At 37.6% G+C, this 23,778-nt stretch overlaps 1 protein-coding gene across 4 annotated transcripts in view; it reads left to right on the top strand.

Moving 5' to 3' along the window:
* The window catches only part of AFF3 (ALF transcription elongation factor 3), a 658,750-nt gene extending 635,382 nt beyond the window's left edge, over positions 1-23,368 (top strand). For 3 of the 4 annotated variants that reach the window (XM_020992852.2, XM_078146379.1, XM_020992854.2), the window contains 4 exons: positions 3,283-3,376; positions 6,259-6,308; positions 6,458-6,681; positions 13,790-23,368. In XM_020992852.2, the coding sequence (XP_020848511.1) occupies positions 3,283-3,376; positions 6,259-6,308; positions 6,458-6,681; positions 13,790-13,911 (490 nt within the window). In that variant the 3' untranslated portion in view covers positions 13,912-23,368. The remainder of the gene's footprint in view (positions 1-3,282; positions 3,377-6,258; positions 6,309-6,457; positions 6,682-13,789) is intronic. The other variant, XR_013482795.1, reaches the window with a different exon arrangement.
* The last annotated feature ends 410 nt before the right edge of the window (positions 23,369-23,778 follow it).

Here is a 23,778-nt window from a genome sequence, read left to right as displayed (position 1 = left end):
CTGGGTGACGTACTTTGTAGACGTATTTGGCCTCCTTATTGTAGCACTTGATTTATATTGCTTAAGTTTCATTAGGAAATTATAATAGTCTGTGTTGATGCTTATTATTTTCTGTGTTTCTTATTTCTTGGCATCAGTAACTTATTTGAATAGGTCACATAGAAGATGCCCCACTCGTATCTGAGGTCTTCTCCTTTATTAAAATATTTTCTTCCAAATTGATATTTACAGCATCAAATCTAATTTGATACTAATAAAATCAGAAATCCAACTGTAGATAGAAAACTAATTCAGAAATAACTCCTATGTCTGTAACCAATCATTTCCTGTCTGTTAAAAATGTATTCAATTTTTTATAATAATAGTTGGTGCTCTCCATGTCTAATACCTCCCTATTCTCCTCTTGAAGAAAATATTCCTCAGACATTGTCTAAGAATACTTCTTTACAATCTACAAGCCTTTGTCCTTTCTCTTCCCTTACTCCTGAACCACATTTTACTACCTTCTTTTTGTTTGCTAGCTTCCCTTATATCTACTTCTACATATTAAAGTGTATGTTGGTTTAGTTTGGAGGATGTCATCAAATGTTTCAGAGATTTTCACTATTTCTTCATTTTTCACAGCAGATGTTGACATATAACCTACAGCTATTTTCATGGTAATCTTTTTACAACTATTTATAGTAAGCATTTTAATCAAAATGATCAAATGTCCCATGAAATTATGTTTATTGTTGCATTTAGTTGCACAATAAAACCAGTTCCACCAACTCTATTGTTTATGCCTTTACAAGAAAAATCTGTGAAACATTTTTCTGTTTAGCTGCAACTTCCTTTTGTCTTCTGGTTTTGTTTATAGAGAGAATATCAAGACTGATAGGATTCATTTCCTCCAACAGTATGTCCATTCATTGGTCACTAGATAAAGAGCTTACATTTTAGGGTGGCAGTGGCTAACCTAAAAATAGTCTGGAACTTTGGTGATTCTTGGCATCTTCTGCCACTCTGCCACCATCATGACTAGACTTGCCAGAAGGACCCATTTTGTATTTTTCTTTGTTGCATAGGTTGCCATGGGCAAAAAAAATTAATTGCCAAGTGACTAGCTTAGCATGATGGGCCTCTCTGTCCCTAGTCTGGCCCTTGGAAAGCAGATTCAGTCTATTGCCAAGACCGTACTGAAAACCTTTCCAGAATAGTAAAAACCTGCCAGAGTTTTTGCTCTGTTGGCGTAGTCTTCAAAAACTCAGGCACTCCTGCTCACCACAACAAAGTGGCAGACTAGGGCTTTATGGAGTGAATAAATTAATGTGAAATAATTTATTCAGTCATTTTCCAGTTGTTGGACATACAGGTTGTTTTCAATTTTTTCCTATTCTAATAGGGCATATGTGAATGTCATTAAAGGTATAGACCCTCTTTATGATGTTCTTAGGATAAAGTCATAACAGGACAATTGTTAAGTTATGTTATGCTCAATTTTGTGACTCATTGCATACTGCCATTTTGCCAAAATGTTTGTCTGTAGCCGTCTATAGCCCTATCAGCTCTGTAGAATGCCATTTCCCCACAGCACTGCCAACTTTGTGTTGTTGGGGTTTTTTTGCTTTTTACAATTTTAGAGAGGGTGAAGTAGGATTTTTCTGGTTATCAGGAAATCTGAACATTTTTTCTTGTGGTTAATACTTTATAATTCCTCTTCATAAATTGTCTAATTTGTATCCTTTGACCAGTGCACCATTGAGGACTATATTAATGCTTGTAGAACTGTGGATCCATTCTTTATGAATTCTTTTTCACACCTTTCTCTGAGATACTTACTACAAGTATTTTCCCCAATCTGCTTATTTTCCCAATTTACTTATTCTTCATTAATTTAGACATACTGCTTTTTGTTGTTCAAAGTCCTTTTATTGTTGCATAATAAGATTCATTTGTCTTGTCTTTAATGATTTCTTCTATTTAGGTTCAACACATTTTGATAGTGAAATGATTTATTTTAAAAATGTTCACTAATATTCACCCTTAGTTTCCTTATTTGTAAGTTAAGGGAGTTGGTTTAAATGATCTCTAAGGTTTATTTCCAGCTCTAAAGTCCTATGTTTCTTTGTAGTGATATAACCATTGAACTAATACATTAGTTATTAATAATAATGATAAATCCTATGATCCTATGTAACAGATTACCGTCCCACTCATATGATTGCTATTAGCGGTGATAATAAAATCATACAGTCCTTTGTAGGGACTTAGTGCACAAATATGATCGCTATTAACAACAATGATAATGATGGTAACAATGATTCTTCCATCCTAACTTCACAGGGCATGTCACTTCAGATTCCTAAGTCATATTTAGGAGAAATTCCTAAGGAACCAAAATTATTCCATACTTTTTATAAACTTCAAAGTAATTTCCGCTGGCAGGTAGCTTATATGTACCATTTGTGGCCTACAAATCGAGGAAGCAGGCCACAAAATAAAAAGATCTGCGACTCTTTATGGACTGAGGGATCTCTAATATGTTCATGCAGGAAGATATTTCTGAATTGTGAATCTGATTGCCGAGATTTGCCTATAAATCTATACAACAATATATGATTGTGCTGTACTTGGTGTGCCAGTTAACACTAGAGCCACTTGATTTATAAAAATATAAAGAGAAAACAAACTAGATGTTGGGAGACAGGCACCAAAGAAAGTGCATGTTTCAGAGGAAAAAGCTGCTTATGTTCTTTTCCAGCTTTATGTAAACTCCTCCTAATTTTAATAAGAGTACTAGATTAATCATAAAGTGAGGAAAGAAGATTTGAAAGAAGGGGTTTTTTTCAGCAGAGCAGACTGAAAATCAGCCGGGCACCTAAGCCTGTGTTACAATGAGAAACGCGGGCATAAATTTCCTTGCATTGCTTAGTATTCAGGAGTTTGGTCCTCCTAGCCTGTAGCCTTCAACTCACTTCTTACAGGGAGATACTGACCTCTAGTGGTGTAAAAGGAAAACTGAGAGGCAATGGAAAGTCCCATTAGTCACACTCCCTAAAAAAGGGCTGTGAAGCTGATGAATGTATTTGTGATTTCAGTATCGTATTGAGCAATCGCACTGTAGATGTTTTCAAATTTAGATTTTTTTCTAAATGGTACATTTGACTTGGTGTTTCAGAACCTCAGTCTATAACTAATAAGTGCCTTGAAACAACTGAAATGTTTGAAGATGCTTTTCTAGTTTTGTCTGAGATTTAATGACCACTCTCAAGAAACTGATTTTCTCTTTTTGGGCTATAGTTATCGCTGTCTGGCTCTCCTGTATTGGCGGATGTTTCGACTCAAAAGGGACCATGCTGTAAAGTATTCAAAAGCACTTATTGACTATTTCAAGGTATTATCTTGCTTTGTAAATTGCTTGTAACTTTACCATGGATTTAGAAATATAGTATATTCAATATACTGTATATTGTTTAAAGACCCTGTTGAGGATAAATGTGATTAGATTGACAGAATCCATTGCTTTCAAGCAAATGACAATGTATTCCCTCAGTGTATGTATGAAACCAGTTTACCACAATCACAGAGTTTTAGGACTGAGGAGGCCTTGGAGAAGCCATCTAACATATTTTCTTATTTCAGGATGTTCCATACCTTCTCTCCCTATGATAACCAGTAGTATTCCTTAAACCCTCAAGAGAAAGAATACACCTAATAATCCCTGAATAACTCATTCTAGTATTTAGCCATCCTATCAGGACATTGTTACGTATAGCTAATTCAGGACTTCTTCTGCCCTTTAACCATATTTTCTCTTGTTTTCTCCTCAGTTTAGATAGAGGAAAGCTCACCATTCTCTGTAGCATAATCCTCTGCCATTTTTTACCTGTGTGATCTTGAGCAAATCATTTCATTCCTCTGTGCTTCAGTTTCCTTTCAAATGAGTGAGTTGGTCTAAATGAGCTTCAAGGCCCCTCCTTGCTCTAAAGCTATGATCCTGTGATCTTTCACATACTATGGCAACTGTTCCATTGTCTAGTTTCATTCATATCAGAGAACCCTATTGACTCATGTAGAGGCAACTCTTTAAGTCTCCTGTGAGAACAAAAAAAATGAAATATCCCACCTCCTAATCTTTCTCAGAGAGGACTCTTCAATCAATGAGGACTCCTCAAGACAGGTCAACGTTAGACAAGCAAGGTAGCTGGCGTGGAGGTAGAGCAGACTGCAGACTGTGTTCCTCAAGATACATATGGCAGTCCCAGCCAGGGACTCGCCGATCAGCACACACACCTCAGGAAGTTTAGGAGTCAGTTGTCATCCTCACTTCCCAGAAAGCCTGTTTTCTAGCTTCAGTAGGTAATTTTCTCATGCATGTCCTGGAGACCATGTGAACCAAATAGAAACAGTTGTATTCCTAGCTGGAAAAAAAAAAGATATTCTTTGCAGCTATCTTCTTGATAGCATTCAGCTGAATAGTTTATCCAAAATAGAGTAGAGAGTGTTCTGAGCCATGGTCAACTAAATATCATTTGTCTCAAATGAGAGGAGTACTGGAACCTACACAATATGTGTGTGGTCTTATTTTTGACTTTTGGAACAGGGGGTCAAAGTCACAAATGTGGTACATGTTTTGAATTTTGGTACCTAATAGGAAACTCTGAAAAGAGTAACCCTATTATTAAAGGGAAGAGTTCAGGTTTTTATGGTTAAATGTAAGCCCTGAGCATAATGAATAATTTCCCGGGGGCAGCTAGGTGGCGCAGTGGATAGAGCACCAGCCCTGGAGTCAAGAGGACCTGGTTTCAAATCTGGCCTCAGACGCATAGTACTTACTAGCTGTGTGGCCCTGCGCAAGTCACTTAACCCCATTGCCTAGCCAAAAAACAAACATAGAAAATTTCCCTGATGTATGATGACAGATTGTCTTTTTATTTGTCCATTGTCTCCAATCTGTCTTTAAGAATAAGTACAGAATAAGTACCATATTGAACATAAGACATGATTCTTCTCCTTTGGAAATGTATAATACAAAGCAGGTATTTACAATTAGAGATTATTGAAACATTGACTAAAATTCAGTAATCATAAAACCTTTGGGTAAAAATGATAGTATGGTGGAAAGAAATTCAGTTTCCTGATGCAAAGCTAACACTAAAAGATGATCTTTCTGTCCATACTCACTTCCCTTTAAAGCATGGGGCTTCAGTTTTTAGGATAGCTAGGAAGAATTAGGCATTTTCTTTCCTGCTTACCATCCTCCTTCATCTATTTCTGGTACCATGGAACTCTTCTGCTTAGGTTTATTACAGCCAAAGTATACTTTTAATAGCCTATATTGGGTGCCTAAATTTTAATAACTAGGAGAGAAAAACAAAGCAGATATATCCATTAATGCTAGATTAAGAAAAATGTCACTCTTGATTCTAGGAAAAAAAGTAATAGTGGCTCATCTATTAGGAGTTTTTTTCCCCTCATAAAAATAGCTTCATTTTTCTTAGTAAATGGTACAGTGTATAATTCTGTACTTGCATTTATATGGTACCTATTGCCATAGTCCCTCAGATTTCTAACAGATTATTTCGTGTAACTTTGAATAACACTACTCACATGAAGTAAAAATTCAGTCTCCATTTCATTAAGTGCTTCTGTGATACCTATTCTATACTTAGCTTTCCCTGATTTGCTAAATCAAAGCAACACTTCTCTCTGCAAAACCAAGATGATGCCTGTGCTTTGGACTCCAAAGAGGAAAAGTTCACATTGGCATCACAAAAACCATTTCCCCTCATAACAGTCCTACAGATTAACACCCAAGAAAGCATTATTAGTTGTAAAGTGTGTGTGTGTGTATGAAAAATATGTATATATATACACATATATTTAGGCATAGTAAAGTGTATGTGTGTGTGTGTGTGTGTGTGTAAATTTATTTATTTATTTATTTATTTATTTATTTAGGGATTGTCCATTTTACAACTTTTACTGGTAAATGCAAAACTTCTTTTCAATTTCTGGATATAAATGTTTGGCTTATGTAATGTGGTCTTCTTACCATATTAAAAAAAATCTAATTGCCCTATCTTTTAGGGAAGCATATTCAATAATGTGCTTCCAGAGTGAATGTAAAGCATATTCTTTATTCTTCTTTTTTTTTTAGTTCTTTTCTATCTCCGATTTCAATTTATTTTATTCTCTAAGTTTGCAAGGATGTGTTCTCCTGCTTCTCTCTTAAGAAAATTGAACCCTGAGTAAATCCACTTCTTGCCTCCACAGAATTCATCTAAAGCTGCCCAGGCCCCATCTCCATGGGGTGCCAGTGGAAAGTAAGTTGACTTTACTGACTGGAAACTAATTCTGCATGATCCTATGAAACTGCTTGTTAACATTCAAGTGCACCCAAGTATTGTCCTACATACTCCACCCCACACTTATCTCTCTTCAGTATTTTGCTTTCCAATCTTCTCTTGTGCAGGAGCACAGGAACTCCATCCCCCATGTCTCCCAGCCCTTCTCCAGTCAGCTCGGTGGGATCTCAGGGGAGTCTCTCAAGCACTAGCACCCCTTCGCCATCATCCATAATTAGCATTCCACATAGGATCCATCAGATGGCAGCCAACCATGTCAGCATCACCAACAGCATTCTGCACAGCTATGACTACTGGGAGATGGCAGACAACCTTGCCAAGGAGAATAGAGGTATGCAATATCAAAACGAAAAGAGGTGTAGTTGATTTATTGGTATGATATAAAGTTTAGCTGTCACAGTGCATTGTAAAGAATGCTAGAATGGGAGTCACAGGATTAGGGTTTGATTCCCAGCCTACCACCCACCACTTACTAGCATTAGAAAAAGCAGTGGAATTGTAGTTACAAGACCTGGCTAGAAGTCTCAGACCATCACCTGCCCTTGGTCAAGTCTCTTTTATCTCTGTGGTTCTTCATTGTTCTCATCTATAAAATGAGGATGATAATACATGCAAAATGACCCGTTTGTAAGAAAAGTACTTTGGAAACTTTAAGGCTCTATTGAAATGTCAGCTTTAGAGCCCTAGGGCAGTGTCAGCTATCATGATGATGATGAAGAACTTCAACATTAAGATGCTCACTGTGATAAGTTCCTGGACATAAAAACTCACGTGTCTATAGGGCCTTGAATGTTCAAAAGGGATTTCCTCACAGTAACCTTCTGATGTACGCAATAAGTATTATCCCCATATTACAAATGAGGAAACTAAGATTCAGAAATGCTAAATGACTTCCCAATAAATAGTAAATATTAGAGCCAAGATACAAATTCAGATCTCCAGAATGCTAGCCATTATACCATATTACCAGTGGAAAGTTTTTGTTGAAAGATTTTACTTCCTAATTGCCATTGTTTTTCTCAATCAAATTTGTTGTGTATCTAGTATGAAGAAAGTACTATGTATAGTTTCTGATGGGGTATATACAAAGAAGTAATAGTATCTGACATTAAGGAGTTTCCAGACTTAGAGGGAAGACAATATTAAGCAGCATACGTTAAGTAGCAAATGAATAATGTCCCAGACAACAAGTTCTTTGTGAGTTCAGAACAGAACTGGGGAATGGTGTGGTCATATGCGGCTTTATGGCTTCATGAAGGAGCTGGAATTTGAACTGGGCCTTGAAGGATCAGAAAATAAGGGCCAGTGATCTCTTTACATGTGGGAAAGCATTGTGAGATGAGATAAAGAGTTGAAAATCTTTTTAAAATTCTTGAGAAATAGTGAGTTACCATGGTTTCTGAAGGGATTCACATAGGGTAACAGTAGGAGATAAAGTTGGAGCCAGATTTGAGGAAATCATAGGATTTTAACATCGGAAGTGACTAAGAAGTGTTCTAACCTAAGGCAGCATCCCCCAGCAGTAGTCACTCACTCTCCATTTAAGCATTTCTAGTGGCAGGAAAAGCACTAACTTCTGCAGTAAGCCCATTCTAGTTTTGGACAGTTCTAATTTTTTTATATACTGGACACAAAAAATCTTACGTTGTTTCCAGTTCTGCCCTCTGCAGCTATGCTTTTGTGTAACTGTAGCTAATCTCCCTTCCACATGGACAGCTCTTTAAATATTTGAAAACAATCATAGCCTCCTCTATATCTTTTTTTCTCTAGGTTCAGTATCTCCTGCTCATTCAATTGTTTCTCAAGTGTTGGGGGTTCTAGACCCTTGTAGCACCCTGGTCGCTCTGCTATGGACACTCCAGTTTATCAGTGTCCCTCTTAAAATAAGTCACCTAGCCAAAACCGTACATAGTTCATCAAGGTGACCAATGTGCCACCAATAAATAGCACCTCCTATAATATAACTAAGCAGAAACAGCATAGTAATCTGGTGATGTTGGCAGCTAGGTGGTACAATGCATAGAACTTTTGACCTGGGTTAAGGAAGACCTGAGTTCAGTTAATAGCTCTATGACCCTGTACAAGTCACTTCTGCCACAGTTTTCTTAACTTTAAAGTGTAAATAATAATGGCATCTACCTCCCAGGGTGGTTGTGAGGATAAAATGAGATAATATTTGTGAAGTGCTTTACAAAAAACCTAAAGCAAAATAAATGCTAGTTATTATCGTTGTTATCATTACTATTGTTGTGTTGTCACAGGAGTCCTGCAGTCAGGAGAGAATTCAACTCCACAGTGACTCACTGTGACAGATAATATAATCCAGTATTTTCTACATACCTGTCTCACAAAGATGTGATGGAGAATTCAAGAAATGTCAGTAAATTGCTTTTACACCCCTACAGAGAAAAGAGTATTTATAATATTTGTGACATAAAATGAATGCCAGATCCATAGTTATACTCAAAGATTATATATATGTATGTATATGTTTGTATTTTTTAAAATTCCAACTTTGCTTAGCACCATTGGGCAGACTTCTTCGACATCAAATTAAAGGGGCATTCTGGCTGTGACCTAAGAAAAGAGTCAATTCCTACCTCCATTTTCCTGCCCCCTATCTGCAACCCCACTAGGAGCTGCTAAAATATAAAAATAAAATAAATGTGGCAGGTACCTTCCTTGCTCAAGCACTGAGTAAAGAAAATCAATTCAGAAATGACAAGGTTATTCCACAGCAAAGGAGAAAAGTCAGCTTCTCAACGGCATTCTATCATTATCCAGGGAGGTGATTATTCCCATAGCTTTATGGTTGCAGCAGAGCAAGGAGAGGTCCTGATGCCTGAGCTGTTGTATACCCAGTACATGCAAGGCATAAGAATAGGGAATGCTCACCACTTCAGTGACAAAGCTCAGATGAGGTATTTTATATCAGAAAGTCATTTCACCATCACTTCTGGAAATGGTTCTTGCTCTTCATAGAAACCGTCTTAACTTGAAATTCCAGTTCCTGCTCCTGTCTTCTTGTGTCCATCTCAGCTGTTAGAATTGCCATTTCCAAGCACCTTGATTCATGGCCTAGCCTTGTCTTGGATTTACAGTGATGCTTTGAAACCTGTATTTCTTTTACTAGATTGGCGGGGGAAGGGAAGGAAGACGTTTCACCCCAGGCCAACTGATTATCTTAGTCAGCATCTTATGTAGTACAAACTGCCTGTAACAGACAGTGTTCAAAAGCCAGTGCATTATTAACATTTTATCAATCACTTTCTTAAATCTAGACAATTAGCCACACAATAAATCAAGCCTGGATTTGTAGCTGTTTGCTGAGTTCTGTGGTGAAAATGTGCACCCTGAAAACTTAACAACTGGCTCCGGTTCATACTGACCCCAGCAATACCCTTGCACCTCTCTAAAGCTGGCTGAAGCACCTCATGACTTTCTGTAGGCTAGTGGATATGGAACAAGGAAGGCATGAAGACCCTGAGGCATCTAAGCCCTGTGATCATGCATCCAGTGTCACTGTGAGAGCTCTTCCTTCACAGGCGCTACTGCCCTCTGCACTCCAACTCTGTTCACTCTAATCCCTGCCAGTTTGACAGGTAAAGACAAAAACTACTAAGTGTGGCAGGAGCAGCTCACAGGTAAAGCCCCACATATGTCATGGAAGCACCACCTTGAGGACATTGAGCATCCCATCATCCCGACACTATAAGTATGTAAAACATCTTTGGAATGCTTGGGCAGTTCAATCAACATTAAATCCATTGGGCACTATTTTCTCTTAATTCGTTTTCACCATCACCTCCATTCCTGGCCATCACAATATGCGGGCAAACATGCTTTTACAGAAAACAGAATTTGGGTACCAAGTGTATCCGATCGTCAGGGCCTCCCACAAACTCTCTTGCCAGGTGTACCTGAACAGATCAGGCAGCACTAGGATCAGGGACTGGTTGCTTATATTCTGTCCTAAATGTCCACTTTCTAGGCCAGCTTAACACCTGTAGCTGAATAAAGGTCAATCTCTGATGTATTCCTATACTTTGATCACTCATGTATCCTCCTCAATAAGCAGGATTCCACCTTTGCCACAGTGGCTCATCATAAGGCTACTAGGCCCTGTTGTATATCTTACGTACAGTCACCTTTGACTTTTGATAGAAATTATTCTGATGAAACACCTTCAGGCATGTCTAGTCTTGTAAATTATGTACTCTGGCCAGTGACTTCAGTGGCAGGGGGAGGGCAGGGTTGGTAGGTTTGTTGCAAACCCTGCCAATTCTCTTCTTTCTCTGGGTGATGGTAACACTGGATTTTATCTATCCTCACTCAAGAAATACAATCCCAGGGGAAGCTAGGTGGTGCAGTGGATAGAGCACCAGCCCTGGATTCAGGAAGGTCTGAGTTCAAATCTGGCCTCAGACACTTGACACTTACTAGCTGTGTGACTCTGGGCAAGTCACTTCACCCTATTGCCTCGCAAAAAAAAAAAAAGAGAAAACAAAAAGAAAAGAAATACAATCCTGTTTTGTTAGTGGTAGACTCTTTGGCCAACATGGCTTAATTTCTCCCCCAAAGTGAACATCCCATTACAACTGAGGCTACCAACCTGTTCCTGAAAGAAATTGACTAGTTCCACAGCCTTCCCTCTCACCTCACTCTGTGTCAGTTCTGGATTGTACTTTTGTTTGCCCCCAGTTAAAGATTCACCTTTCCATGATACTATTCCTTAATTTGACATGAATAACAGATCTGTGAACAATTTCTTAGATGGCAATACCTCCTGTAGAATAACTACAAATAGCTCTATTTCCCACCTCAGATTTTTTGTGACAGTAATTTGGTCCATTCATTTCTTCCTTCATTCAAGAACGTACCCTTTTTTGCAAACTATGATTTACATCTTCAAGTTTGCCTGAAACTCCTCACACATACTACAGTCCCTGTCTTTAATAACTACCTGAGAGAGCCAGAGGCTGGTACAGTAGAGTGGCTTATAAACAGAGTGGCTTCCAGCAACATTATCTCACCATTCCATGGCCTCAGGGGCCAGGGAGATGTTTAGGGTAAGGCTGATGACCTTCCCACTGCTTCGCAGATGTATTGGAGGAAAGAGAGGGAGATGCCAGCATCTAGCCCAGCATAATAGAAAGGACAAGGTAAGAAATATCACCCCAATTAAAGAAGGGCAGAGACATAAAAAAGCAAAGGGTAGCAGTTACATTTCTGTGCTGGTATGCTGCCACATCTCTATGGAGACCTACCTGGTTTTAGATCCTCTCTCTGACTCCTGGCTTCCCAGTTCCAACTCTGCCCTTCGGATTTGATGTACCCAAGAATTCCAGATCCTGACTCATCCTGACTTTTGATTTACACTTGTATTTTAGTTTAGACCTCATCCCTTTTTCCCCATGAGGGGGCTCTAATCTCTTTCTTGCATTGGGTGCCCTATGGGAGATTCAACAATTATCACTCCTTAGAATAATGATGATAACAGTAATACTATCAACTAGCATTTATATAGCGCTTTAAGGTTTGCAAAGGGCTATACATGTTATTTCATTTGATCCTTACAGCAACCCTGGGAGGTAGTATTATTATCCTCATTTTACAGATGAGGAAACTGAGGTAGAGAGGAGTGAAATAACTCGTCCAAGGTAACACAGCTAGTAAGTATCTAAGGAGTTGAACTCAGGGCTTCTGGACTGTAAGCCAAATACTTGTACCACCTAGGTACCTTGCTTAAGGGACTGAAGGAAAATGATAGATGAAAACTGTTTGGTGTATCAGGAGAGTTAAAGGTCATGACAGTATCATTAGGGTGTTTTTCCTACCTACATAAAAGCTACCTAACGGCCTTCACGTCTAACTTTGCCTTACTAGTATTTGTATTTTTATTAAATGATACAGCATCAGTTTTGACATGCTAGCTAAAAAAGTCAAAAGTAATATGTGGGCTGCATTAATAGAAGCATGATAAACAGAACAAGGGAGATTATAGCCTCATTGCCTTCTGACTTTTGTCACCTGTTAAGTTCCACATTTTAGGAAAGCCATTTATAAACTAGAGTATGTACAAACTAGGAGAGAGTTTGGAAATTGGAAAACACAGCATGTGAAGATTAATCAAAGGAGGGGCAGCTGTGGATAGAGTGGATAGAGCACTAGCCCTGAAGTCAGGAGGACGTGAGTTCAGATTCAGCCTCAGACCAAACACTTGTCACTTACTAGCTGTGTGACCCTGGGGCAAGTCACTTAACCCCAATTGCCTAAAAAAAAAAGATTAATCAAAGAACTGCGGAAACAAAAACTTAGGGTTTAGGATAACTTCTGTTGCATATTTGAAGGATTGTCCTGTGGAAGAGATATTATTAGCTTTATTTTGCTTGTTCCCAGAATAGTATCTGCAGAAAAATTGCAGATACACAGATTTCGGCTTAATAGAAAGAACAACTTCTTGACAATGAAGAGTTGTCCAAAAGTCAAATGAGCTGCCTCAGTAATTAGTGAATTCCTTACAAGTGGAAGTCAGGTGGTAGCTGGATGACTACTCGTCAAGGGCATGGCAGGGAAGGTGTCTGTTCAGTTTATGGATTGTACTAGATGACGTCTCAGATCCCTTCCAATTCTGGAATTCTGTAAGGGTGAAACTTTTTCCCAAATAAGGGTCTACTTAAGTCTCTGTTTTTGTTCTTTAAAGGTTATTCTTATTGCAAAGGATATTTTCTTGGGTTAAGAAAGAGAAGCTGAAGGAGCAAGACATCAGCCTCCCAAAGAAATACCCAATATCAGAAGGTGTCTTCAGTGGCACACCGAGGCAGAGAAAATGAAAATTTAAATAGGGATACTATCACAGCCATCTTCCGCCAACCATGAGTCCAAGGATGAGGGCAATCCCACCTCTTCCTGCTGTGCTCCCATCCCTGGTTCAGCTGTGGTCACTCTCCTGCCTGCGTGGTCCTTTTCCTCCATTCTCAGAAGTTGACTGGGTAACCATTTAAAAACATGGTACCAACACCAACGACACAAAAGTATTATGAGAAACATTGCTACTTCCTTAGACCACATGTTCAAAAGAGCACAAAACAATCAAACACCAACCAGGGCACAGACTGAGAGATTAGAGTGCTGGAAAATCTCATTTACTTTGTTTGATCCAGAAACGTCTCATGTTATGATTTGTAGGCCTTCTAGATAATCTATTAATGTGGAATCCTTTAATCTCTTCTCTTCCATTCCCCTTTTTCCAGCTTTCCATCTTTTTTTCCTTTTCCTGATATTTGTGGTTGTAACATGAATGGAACAGAATCCTTGATGAACAGAATCCTTGATGAACAGAAGCCATGAGTGATTTTTTTTCCCCAAGTTGTTCTGTGTGATTTCATTCACAGATGTGACTGGATTCCCTTTTAATAATGACTATTTCTTTTCCCTAGAGTTCTTTAATGATCTGGATTTGCTGATGGGGCCCGTCACCCTGCATAGCAGTATGGAACACCTAGTTCAGTACTCCCAGCAAGGACTGCATTGGCTGCGAAATAGTGTTCACTCGTCATAGTGATTGCGTGCCATTTAGCCGGACTGTGTAATAATCTCCTATGGACTGTTCAATTATTCTGGACACTGTGCTACCGAAATTCTCAGTCACAGCATTTATCCAAATGAAGGTGAATATTTCTTCAGCATCGAACAATGATATTTTTCTAGGGCGTGTGTGTGTGTGTGTGTGTGGGTGTGTGTATTTGTAAGTGTGGGTGTGTGTATTTGTAAGTGTGGGTGTGTCTGAGGTTGTCTGTGTATATTTGTAAAATATATCCAGCTCTTCAGAATTCATCTTCTCCTCCTGTAGTCTCCATAACGTTAGGATAGGCAGAAGTGATCAGAGGTATCTGATTAGGGATGATGCACACATACATACATACATACATACATACACACACACACACACACACACACACACACACACACACACACACACACACACACACACACACACCCATTTGCTTTCTATTTCAATATTATACCTTGGATTCTTAGAAAATTCAGCCAAAATCTCATGGGTTAGTTAATCAAGTGCAATAAAGCACATTAAAAGCTTGACTGCCAGTTTAGATGCTCCTAGAACATACGTTATTGATCTTTTTTTTCAGTCTTAATATACTATCTTCCCCCTAACTTGCAGATTGGTGTGAGTTGATGAGTAATTGAAAAATGGAGTTGAATGTGTTATTTTTTGTGCAGGAAGTTTCAGTGGATTTCATGTTACCTTAATTATTGCTCTTTTCTATTAAAACTTCACCTGTCTTTCAGCCTTATTATCACCTAAAAAATACAACAGTAAGCAAAAGAGATTTTTCCTAATTACCTTCCTCTTCCTTTCCCTGCCCCCCCCCCAATTAGAGTGGTAGCAATGGCACTGAAATGAACAAAAGAAAAAAAATCCAACGGTTTGGAACCTAAATGGATATTAAAAACAGGTAGCAAAGTTTTGCAGCTGAAAAGCAGAATTCATTTACACAGGTGACATCAGACACACATATACATGCATTTTCAATTCTGTCTCTTTTATAATGGCCATATGGAGCAATGTCTTATCTAACTGCCAGAAATTTAAAGTCTTTTCCATGATAGCTTTCTTGCAAATGTAGGCCAAATCGAGACATAACCTAGACTGTCTCCTTACCAAAAGTCTGGGTTTGCTGCTTATCATGCTAAGAACCATTTACTATAATAATTCCATATAATCCTCTCACTCTTCTTGCATAATCCACTAGTGCAAGGCTTTAATATTTCTTGATTTGGGAAACATTTCCAGTCACTGTTGACAAGCTGCCTTTTATTGAGGAGAGGACTGAGGGGTGGTATTAATCCTGCAACAAAAACTACGGTTTTGTTTGGGTCAACAGAGATCAATGCCTATTTGTATCATCTGTAGTAAGTCATGTGCATACTTCCCTTTGCCATCAGTGCTTTTCTGTTTATTGTTAGCTTTATGTTCACTCTTTTGACATCTTTTATTATTTTCAGTTTTCATTGGAAATACAGCCTTAATCAGATTTTGTCACTTCTAATTTGAGCTTTGGAGTTGAGAAAATGTCCCAGGGGAAAAAAAAACCTTTGGGTCATAAAAAATAGCCATATCTTTCCAAAGCCTAACATGTCCAAACTCTGTGTATGTGTATGTGTATACACATATAAACATATACATATATGTGTGTTTATACATGTATGTATTTTATATCTGTATAACGTATCCTACTAATTAGCACCATTGCATACATATCAGTTCACCCTAAGGAAGGGATATGATACAGTATGTTGCTTAAACTATTTCAAGGCAGTAGAGCTAAAAGGGATTTGGAAGAGATGTTGATGTACACCCAGCCTCTAGGTACTGATGTTCTCATTCCTTTGGCTGTGGCATGTTTCCCACTTTTCAGCCTGATATTTACTTGGAAAGTCAAGTCCACCAAAATTCCTTAGCTCTATTTACTGGTTTCAAGTTGTGTGAATGCTAGAGCTGTCTTGGTAATGATTTTGAAGTTAATTCGGAAGTTTGTGCCTCAGTAAGTGAGGGGCTTATTACCAAACTTTTCTTGGGCTTTTGTCTCAGGTTGTTTGGGTTATATTAACTCAGTATTATTTTTTTCAATGTTCATTTCACCTTTGTGCTGCATAAGATTTTCTTTATCGGTACCTTTGACCTATTGGCACATCTCTACAATTTTCTCCTCTTTTGGAAACTTTAGTTGCATATGTAGAATTTAGAGTCACACATTTTTTTTTAATCCTTATGAATTCTGAAGAAAGGTTAGACCGCTCTCATACAGAGTGTTCCATAGAGATGCTTTGCAATTCAGGATAACTGAATACTCTTCTATGATGCTGTAACATAACTTGCATCACAGATATCTCTGCTAAGTCTTTTTAAGTTATGTACGTTTTGTTTTGTTTCTGGTAAACCCCCAATCTAATCATGAAACGGAATTAAATGAGGGAGTATACTTAGACTAATTATGTTAACAACATTTTGGTTGGTGACTTGGAAATCATTATTTCAAATAAGGCTTTTAACAGTGGGTCATTTTGGTGATGATCAGAGTAGATGATTCTATCACAGGTGTTTGTTTCCTGTGCCCTGAATGGTGAGGCAAGAGCATCTGTTTCATTTGGAAACAGAAGAACTGTGACAAAAGAAAATTTTAGTGACTGGTCTCTTGACTGCTGTTTTTTGTAAAAGTCATTCCTATCCTATCCTTTTTCATTCTTTTAATTTTCTATATATCTTTGCATTTGACCTCTTTTTAATTTTGAAGACAAATTCTGTTCTCAGGAACCAAATATGGGCTTGATTGAGGTCAAGCCCTCTACAACTTTAATAAGAGTTTGTCCTTAATCACAATGGTAGAATTACCTTCAAATGGGATTAATCCAAACGTACCCAACGCCAAAATCTGGCATTTGTTATACATTCCTTATGAAATATGTTGATTAGATATGCCTTCGCAAATAAGACTCGTGTAGAATTATGCAAAGAGAGAGAGATTTGGTTAAAAGAAACATACTTCTTAATATCATAGATAGGAACTCAGTCCCACAAAATGAAGGAGATGGAATAAAAAAAAAGTTGAAGTGCTTTCAAATTCTTTACCACATGTAAGCACATGAAATGCAATACAAGGAAACTTTCTGCACTAAAAATCAATTATCATATTTATAACAATTATATATGCATTGCATCATGATGTGTACATTTCTGGCACTTCATACATAATATACAGTTTGTATAAATGAATACATTTAAATATATGTATACAATACAGCTAAACCATAAAAATGTAGTCAGCCTGAAGGATATTACTAGTGCCTAAATATTGAGTACATGTCACTGGATGTTCATTTCACCTTGGAAGTGCAGTAATTGTTACAAAACTAATTAGTGCAGCTAATCATAATTTAAGATTACATCTTTGAAACTGTGCAGTAGTATTTATGTATAATATATATGAAGTATATATACACATGTATACATGTATATTTTTAAATAACATTTTTCCACAGTTTTCACAGTTTTTTCCAGAGCTACTGTTAAAAAAAATCTATATTACACAAAAAAAAGCAGAATTTTTTTTTCCTAAGGAAGTAGACACTCTGCACACCCAGTTAACATTGTGGTTTATCTGTTTCTAGATACCCAAGAGACTTTAGCAGTCACCAGCCTTAATGCATGTACAGAATATTCTTGTGATTTATCTGTTTTTTTTTTTAATCCTCATGAAATTGGAATTTATAAACATGTCTGCCTTTCTGAGGTTGCAGATGTTACATTAAGCGATTTATGCTGTAAAATGGGAGAAGTTGAATTGTAAGTAAAGAAAATCAACTGAATTCCATAAATTTTTATAAGAAAAATTCAAAATTGAAATTTTTTCAAATCAATATCTTTCATTCATGAAGCATCCTTTTTATGCATATTTTTATTGAATACCCACTAGATAATTAGCATAATATGCCTAATTCTTGATGCAAAGATATATATTCTCTTCATGAATTCTACCATTCCTTCCTTATGCTGCCCCTCCAAGCCTTCTACAGGCCCACTAAACATACGCACACACATACAATATAGACACATGCGTAATTCACCAGAGAACTGTCCAAAAGAAACAAAAGGCCTCCAAAATGCATGTTAACATGTGTATTTTTGAGTCTGATGTAGATTGATTTATCCCTGAAGTACTAGCTAGTTATCTCATGTTAGTGCTGAAACGAGGTGTCTGAGCTCATCTTAAGCTGAAGGAGCAATTGACTTGACTTGCAGTGTGCCATTTTCCAACTTCTGGCACCATTGTACTTGTGCTAGCCTTTAAAAAAAAAACTGAATGTGAACTTTTAATTGAAGAAAATGCAGGTATTAGAACAGTGACTTGGCATGCTATGTCCTCCTGTGTAGGAAAAAGAACTTTAAAAAAAATTACCTCTTAAGGCTCTCCCTTCAGAAACCTCTCTTTCTACCTTTGTCCATTTCAACAGAGTTATTTCAAGCCCTTTCACTTTTTGTCCTGCCATACTTCTTTGAGCTGTTCACAAATATCTGGCCAAAAAGTAGCAGTGGATGACTTTCCGAGGTTACATTCAGCTAGTTAGATTGGTTCAGTTAATTCCTCAGCAGGACCCTGGGCGCACTGACCATGAAGGACTGGGTCATTCTCCGAAAGAGAAAGAAGAGAATACTTTGCATTCTTTGCACTAGAGATCTTCCAATGAGGAGGTATTCTTCGGAGATAATGTGTCCTTTGGACAGTGGTCTTTCCCACCTTGGATTAAACTTGATTGAGGGCTAAACTCCAACAGAATCACTTTTTGTTTTGCAGCGCTTCCATTTTAACTGAAACTTGGAACCAGTGGAGATTCACAAAACGTTAAAAGAAAAGTGAAAACCAGTAATAAATAAAACTGAATTTCAAATTTGGGGTCAGTTCTTCTATTTTCTCATGTGCCCATTTCTAAGAAACAGTAGCTTTTAAATCTTAATAAATTGTTCTGGCTAATGGCATAGGAATCATTTAGGCTTCTGATTCATTTTCCCCTTTGTCCATACTGAAATATTCTGCTGTCAGATAGACTACACTTGTTTGTTTGACATAAGGAAAATTATAAAAACTACCCTCTCTAACTAATTGCATGTGACCATGGTTCATTTTTATAATTAATTGATACCGTTAGTCCACTGAGGGGAGAGGTACAGTGTTGATGGGATGCAGAGGGATTTAACATCACAGCTCTCACTCACACTAATGGGAATCAAGGGATTAAATCCCCATGTATTAAGTTGACAATTTACCTCTTACAGCCAATTTTAAGATGCATTGATCTGAGGAATGAATGCAAGACAGTAATTATTAGTGAGCACTGGGCCCAGCTGTAGTGTTTAATTGTCAGTAAGTATTGATGAGGTCTAAAAAACTAAATAATAGCCTGTTTATTTTATATGGCAAAAAATCATTTTTGTTTCTAGAGATGATTCTAAACTTTGGAAGTTTTGTAGACCTTGATAGAAAATGTAAGGTTTTTAGTTTCTTTATTATTCCTTACCAACTGTGTGACCCTGGACAAGTTACACACAACGTCTCAGTGCTTCAGTTTCCTCATTTGTAAAATTAGAGGGTTAAACACTGGATTCTAAAATCCCTTTCACCATTATATCAGTAATCATTAATTTTTTTTTCAGTTTTCCATAAGGTAAAAATTGCTGTTTTCCCCTGGAATGGGGAACGTTCTGGATACTCAAAACTAAGCAAACTAGGAAGAAAAGGGAAAAAAAATGATATCCAGAGATGTGCCTCTGGAGACTATCTTTCTGGATTGTGTTTTATTCACTGTGGCTAAAGATAATTTAGCTTTTAAAGAAATTCTTTGTATCCTTTTTGTCATCTTACCCCAGCAGTATACAAATCACTACAAAGCCAGGGCATGGCTCTGTAAGTTATGATGGCAATAATCCTATGCATAAACACTCCCCCCCCCCCGAGTCTTTAGTTAGAGAAACTATTGTAGCATCACCAAAGTCTTCACAAATACACAGAGGCATATTTGTGTAGTAAAATATAAATATTAACTCTTCAGCAATTTGCATACTATTTAATAATTCCTTGCAATTTCTAGAGTAGTAAGCTCAGACCAAATGTCCTTATCTGTGACCCGCATTGTTCCTTTGTCTTTTTCCCCCCATGCAGTACTCAAGACGTAACAGATTCAGCATGTTGACTTTTCAGTAGGGCAGAGTTAAATCACGGTGGGCCACCGAGGAAGCAAAATTGTAGTGCATAAGTGGAAGAAGTGTAACCCCTAATCCCAGCCCTGCTACTGCTCTGTTGTATGTGGCCTTGAGCAAAGCTGCTTCTCCATACCTCAGTTTCTCCCTTGGTAAATGAGGTTCCCAACACCACCTACCTACCTCACTGAGACAACATGTGAATCAAAGGTTTGTTCATGTACTTTGAGATCCCAAGTTACCAAGTGCTCAGGAGGTATTAATGCAGTTACTATGGCAGCAGCACTCATAAAGAATATTCAGTACATCTGCAAACTCCCATATTCAAACCTGTGGGAATCACGAGATTTAAAAACCATACTCCTTACTGATAACCTTTTAAGAAAAATTCCCAGCCTCAACTTCAATGCAGAAAGCTAGAAACTGAGGGTGACTAGAATAATCTTATACTGGAGAGAAGGGAAATACAGGCTCCCAAGGCTGGGAAATTTTCCCTCTGGACAGTAGGTAAAGGAGATAGATGTTACCTTTGTTGCTACCCTGTTTCTAGCCATGTGCAGAGTACTAATTAGCAAACAAGAGTGTGTGTACTCTCTTTGCCAGGTGTATCAGGGTTGCTAAGTAACTTATGGTTGGTGACTTAGTCTCCACCCTCCTGTGACCCATACTTATTTTTCATTGTTTGGCCTTGGGAAATATGAGATCATCTTGCTGAAAAGAGGAAGAATCTTCCTCAACTTACTACTTCCCACCACCTCCCCACAAGTAGGAAAATAAACCACTGAAAATCTTGCTTCAGACATTTGCAGTAGGGTCTAAGTGGTTGCTGCTGAGCCTAATCTCAGAATGGGCACTGTTTTCATACTCATTTAGTAATGTGAACCTTTTCTGATCTTTCTCCCTATAGCCTTTAACACTATGGGACTGAATAAGAACAATAAGATTCACATACCTTTTTTTCCTTCTGAGGGCAAAATGCGTCTGAAAATCTGCTGCAAGGGCTTGGTCTGAGGGTAAGATCTACAAGCGTAGGGTTTGGGTCTGTCCTAAGCTTAGGAAAAGAAAAACCTTTCTTATTATAAAGATAAAAATAATTTCCAGTAGACTAAGAGGGGCCCCTTCAGATGGTCAGGTTAATTATGGACCAATCATTTGTCAATACAAGGTGAAGAAAAAAGTGTATTATACTAGGTTTGTCCAGGCCATCAGATGCTTAGCATATTTATACAGTACCAAATATCTGGATGAAAACTAGAACATGCAGGTCATCACTGGGGATTTTGTGTCATGGAAATTGGTTACATAAATGATAAAATGAAATTTTCATCTAATATTGGGTGTCATTTAGATACAACATCAGTCCAGTTGCCAATTGTCTGTATACCCTTGGCCTTGGAGCTTACCAAGAAACTTAATAAACTAATGACTGTGAATATCAGAACTTCCCCTTTTGGTGCCACTAGGAATAACTTTGTCAGCCATCTCTCTCCTGAGGCCACTGAAAATGTCCATGGATGTAATCTCCTACAAAAACTCTGCCTAATTAAGTAAACCCGGAGACAAAGTGAAGCTTTTGGGGGGTTAATCCACACTCCTGGCAAGTGCGTATGGTGGCTATTTGAATGAGATTCTCCAATATGATTGCACTAGCTGCATTAAAACCCATCATAATAAAGTGTAACTGCTAATAACGTGGGTTTCATTACTCACAGCATCTTTTTTTCTGCTACCAGAGCATTAGTAAACATTTCTTCCTACAGTAACTCTCAGTAGTTGCAGGAAGCTTTCAGGGGTAGGTGTTGGATTTGCTCATCTGTAGGATCAAGTTGTTGAAATCCTATTTAATTTGCATCACCTCATGAAGGAACATAAAAATTCCATAGTTATGTCAATATTTATTCATAGAGCAGGCAATAGTAACATAACACAAAGATATCAAGGTTCATGTTCTGGCCTTCTGGGTTTCATCAAATTCCATCCAATTCCTTACCATTACATAGCATTTCACATTCTTGGCTTTCTGGAAGCCACTGGCCACTAAGGAACTCAACTCATTTCCAACTAGATTTTTCCAGTGATCCAGACTTTAGTCTCTACAATACCAAATTATAGACTCTTCACTTGCCCCTTACTTACAGGAATTGGTCATAGTGATTGTAGAATTGAATGATTTTTTTAAAATGGGACTATTCTGTACAGTAATTTATGCTGTAAAAAATGTACATATTATCATTGTAGCACTGATGAATGATTTGAAGTGCTGTATTTATTAGGTCAGTTGCCATTTTCATTTTGTCTGTTCATCCTATATTAAGATAACTTAATTTTATTTTTGTTACATGAGATTCATTTAGGGGCTATTTGTTATTGCATTTGGACCCTATAACAAAGACAGCTCAGAATTTATGTTGATACACAGTGGCTATTTTAATTGAAATAGGTGTGATGATTTCACTATGCATCAGAATGGGAAATTATATTACTAATGATGGTCAAAATCATATGCTTTCATCCAAGTACTTCAGTTAATACGAGCAAAGTGATTACTAGATGCCATGAATGCAGACCAGTGACTTTGATGAGGTTCACTCTTTTATTTCCTTCTCAGAACTCGTGAACTGTTCATTCTAAAGGAAATGACAGTCGATACATAGTAAACAAGTCCAGTCATTTCCTCATGACTTGTTCTTCCTCCCTGGACTTCTTCCTAGAAGTTTGGAATGCAAGGACCTGTAGGGCTTGAACTTGGTGGTTGTTCATATCTGCCTAATTCAGCATAAACGTGAAATCCTCTTTTTTTCTTCTCCTTCTCTCCTTTCAGTAAAAGGGCAGAAAATAAATTTGGTGTCTATACACAGCTGTATTTGTCTCATTCTAAACAAACAGAACCCCCAAAGCCAAGTGCATATGTTCCAATGGCAGAAGCTTTAGAAGGGGTGGGAAGCCTATCTATTATTAATGATTTGTTTCTGGGTTTTATGTATTTTGTCTGATTTTAAAGTTCACATGTACAAAGATAATGGAATCATGGACAACTTGTTTTACTGTTTGGAGATTTTGCTGTTTCTATAATTCATACAAAACCCATGTAGCACAGTTTCTGGAATGGTAAAACATCTTACTGTAATGTAACAGAATGAGCCTTAAGGATTTGTAAGAATAAGCACTTTTATATTAAAAAGTAAATATTAATTCATCAGTAAGATTACTTTTTTAATGTGACAATAAACCATAAAATCAACATCTTTCTGTCTCAAGTATGTGTCATCTATTTCTTATTTTAAATACTTGAGTGTGGAGTGCTGTCATTTCTTTAGACTTTGTGGTTTGGAAGTGTCTTTGTAATCCTCAAACCACAAAGTAACCTCTTCTCTCTGCCCCCTACTCCCTACCAAAGTTTAAAAACGCCTAGATACTTTTTGAATGAACATCAGTATTTTAAATGTAAGGAACTAAAAATGAGTGGGTGTGAAAGATCAAATGACTGTGTAAAATCCTTTGTAAACCTTAAAAATTATCTGAATGTAAGCTATTATTATGGTTCTGATAAAAAAAAAATGCCTTTGATGCTTAGAGATTTGCCAGTAGATGTCTTTTGGTGTATCTGCCATAACGGGCAGTAATCTAGAATCGCCTCTGGCAGCCAGGCCA

This window comes from Phascolarctos cinereus, unplaced genomic scaffold, assembly GCF_003287225.1.
Source record: "Phascolarctos cinereus isolate Bilbo 61053 unplaced genomic scaffold, phaCin_HiC Scaffold_726;HRSCAF=1367, whole genome shotgun sequence".
Taxonomy (NCBI): Eukaryota; Metazoa; Chordata; class Mammalia; order Diprotodontia; family Phascolarctidae; genus Phascolarctos; species Phascolarctos cinereus.
Note: the sequence above shows the minus strand (reverse complement) of the source record. Positions and strands in the feature narration are given on the sequence as shown.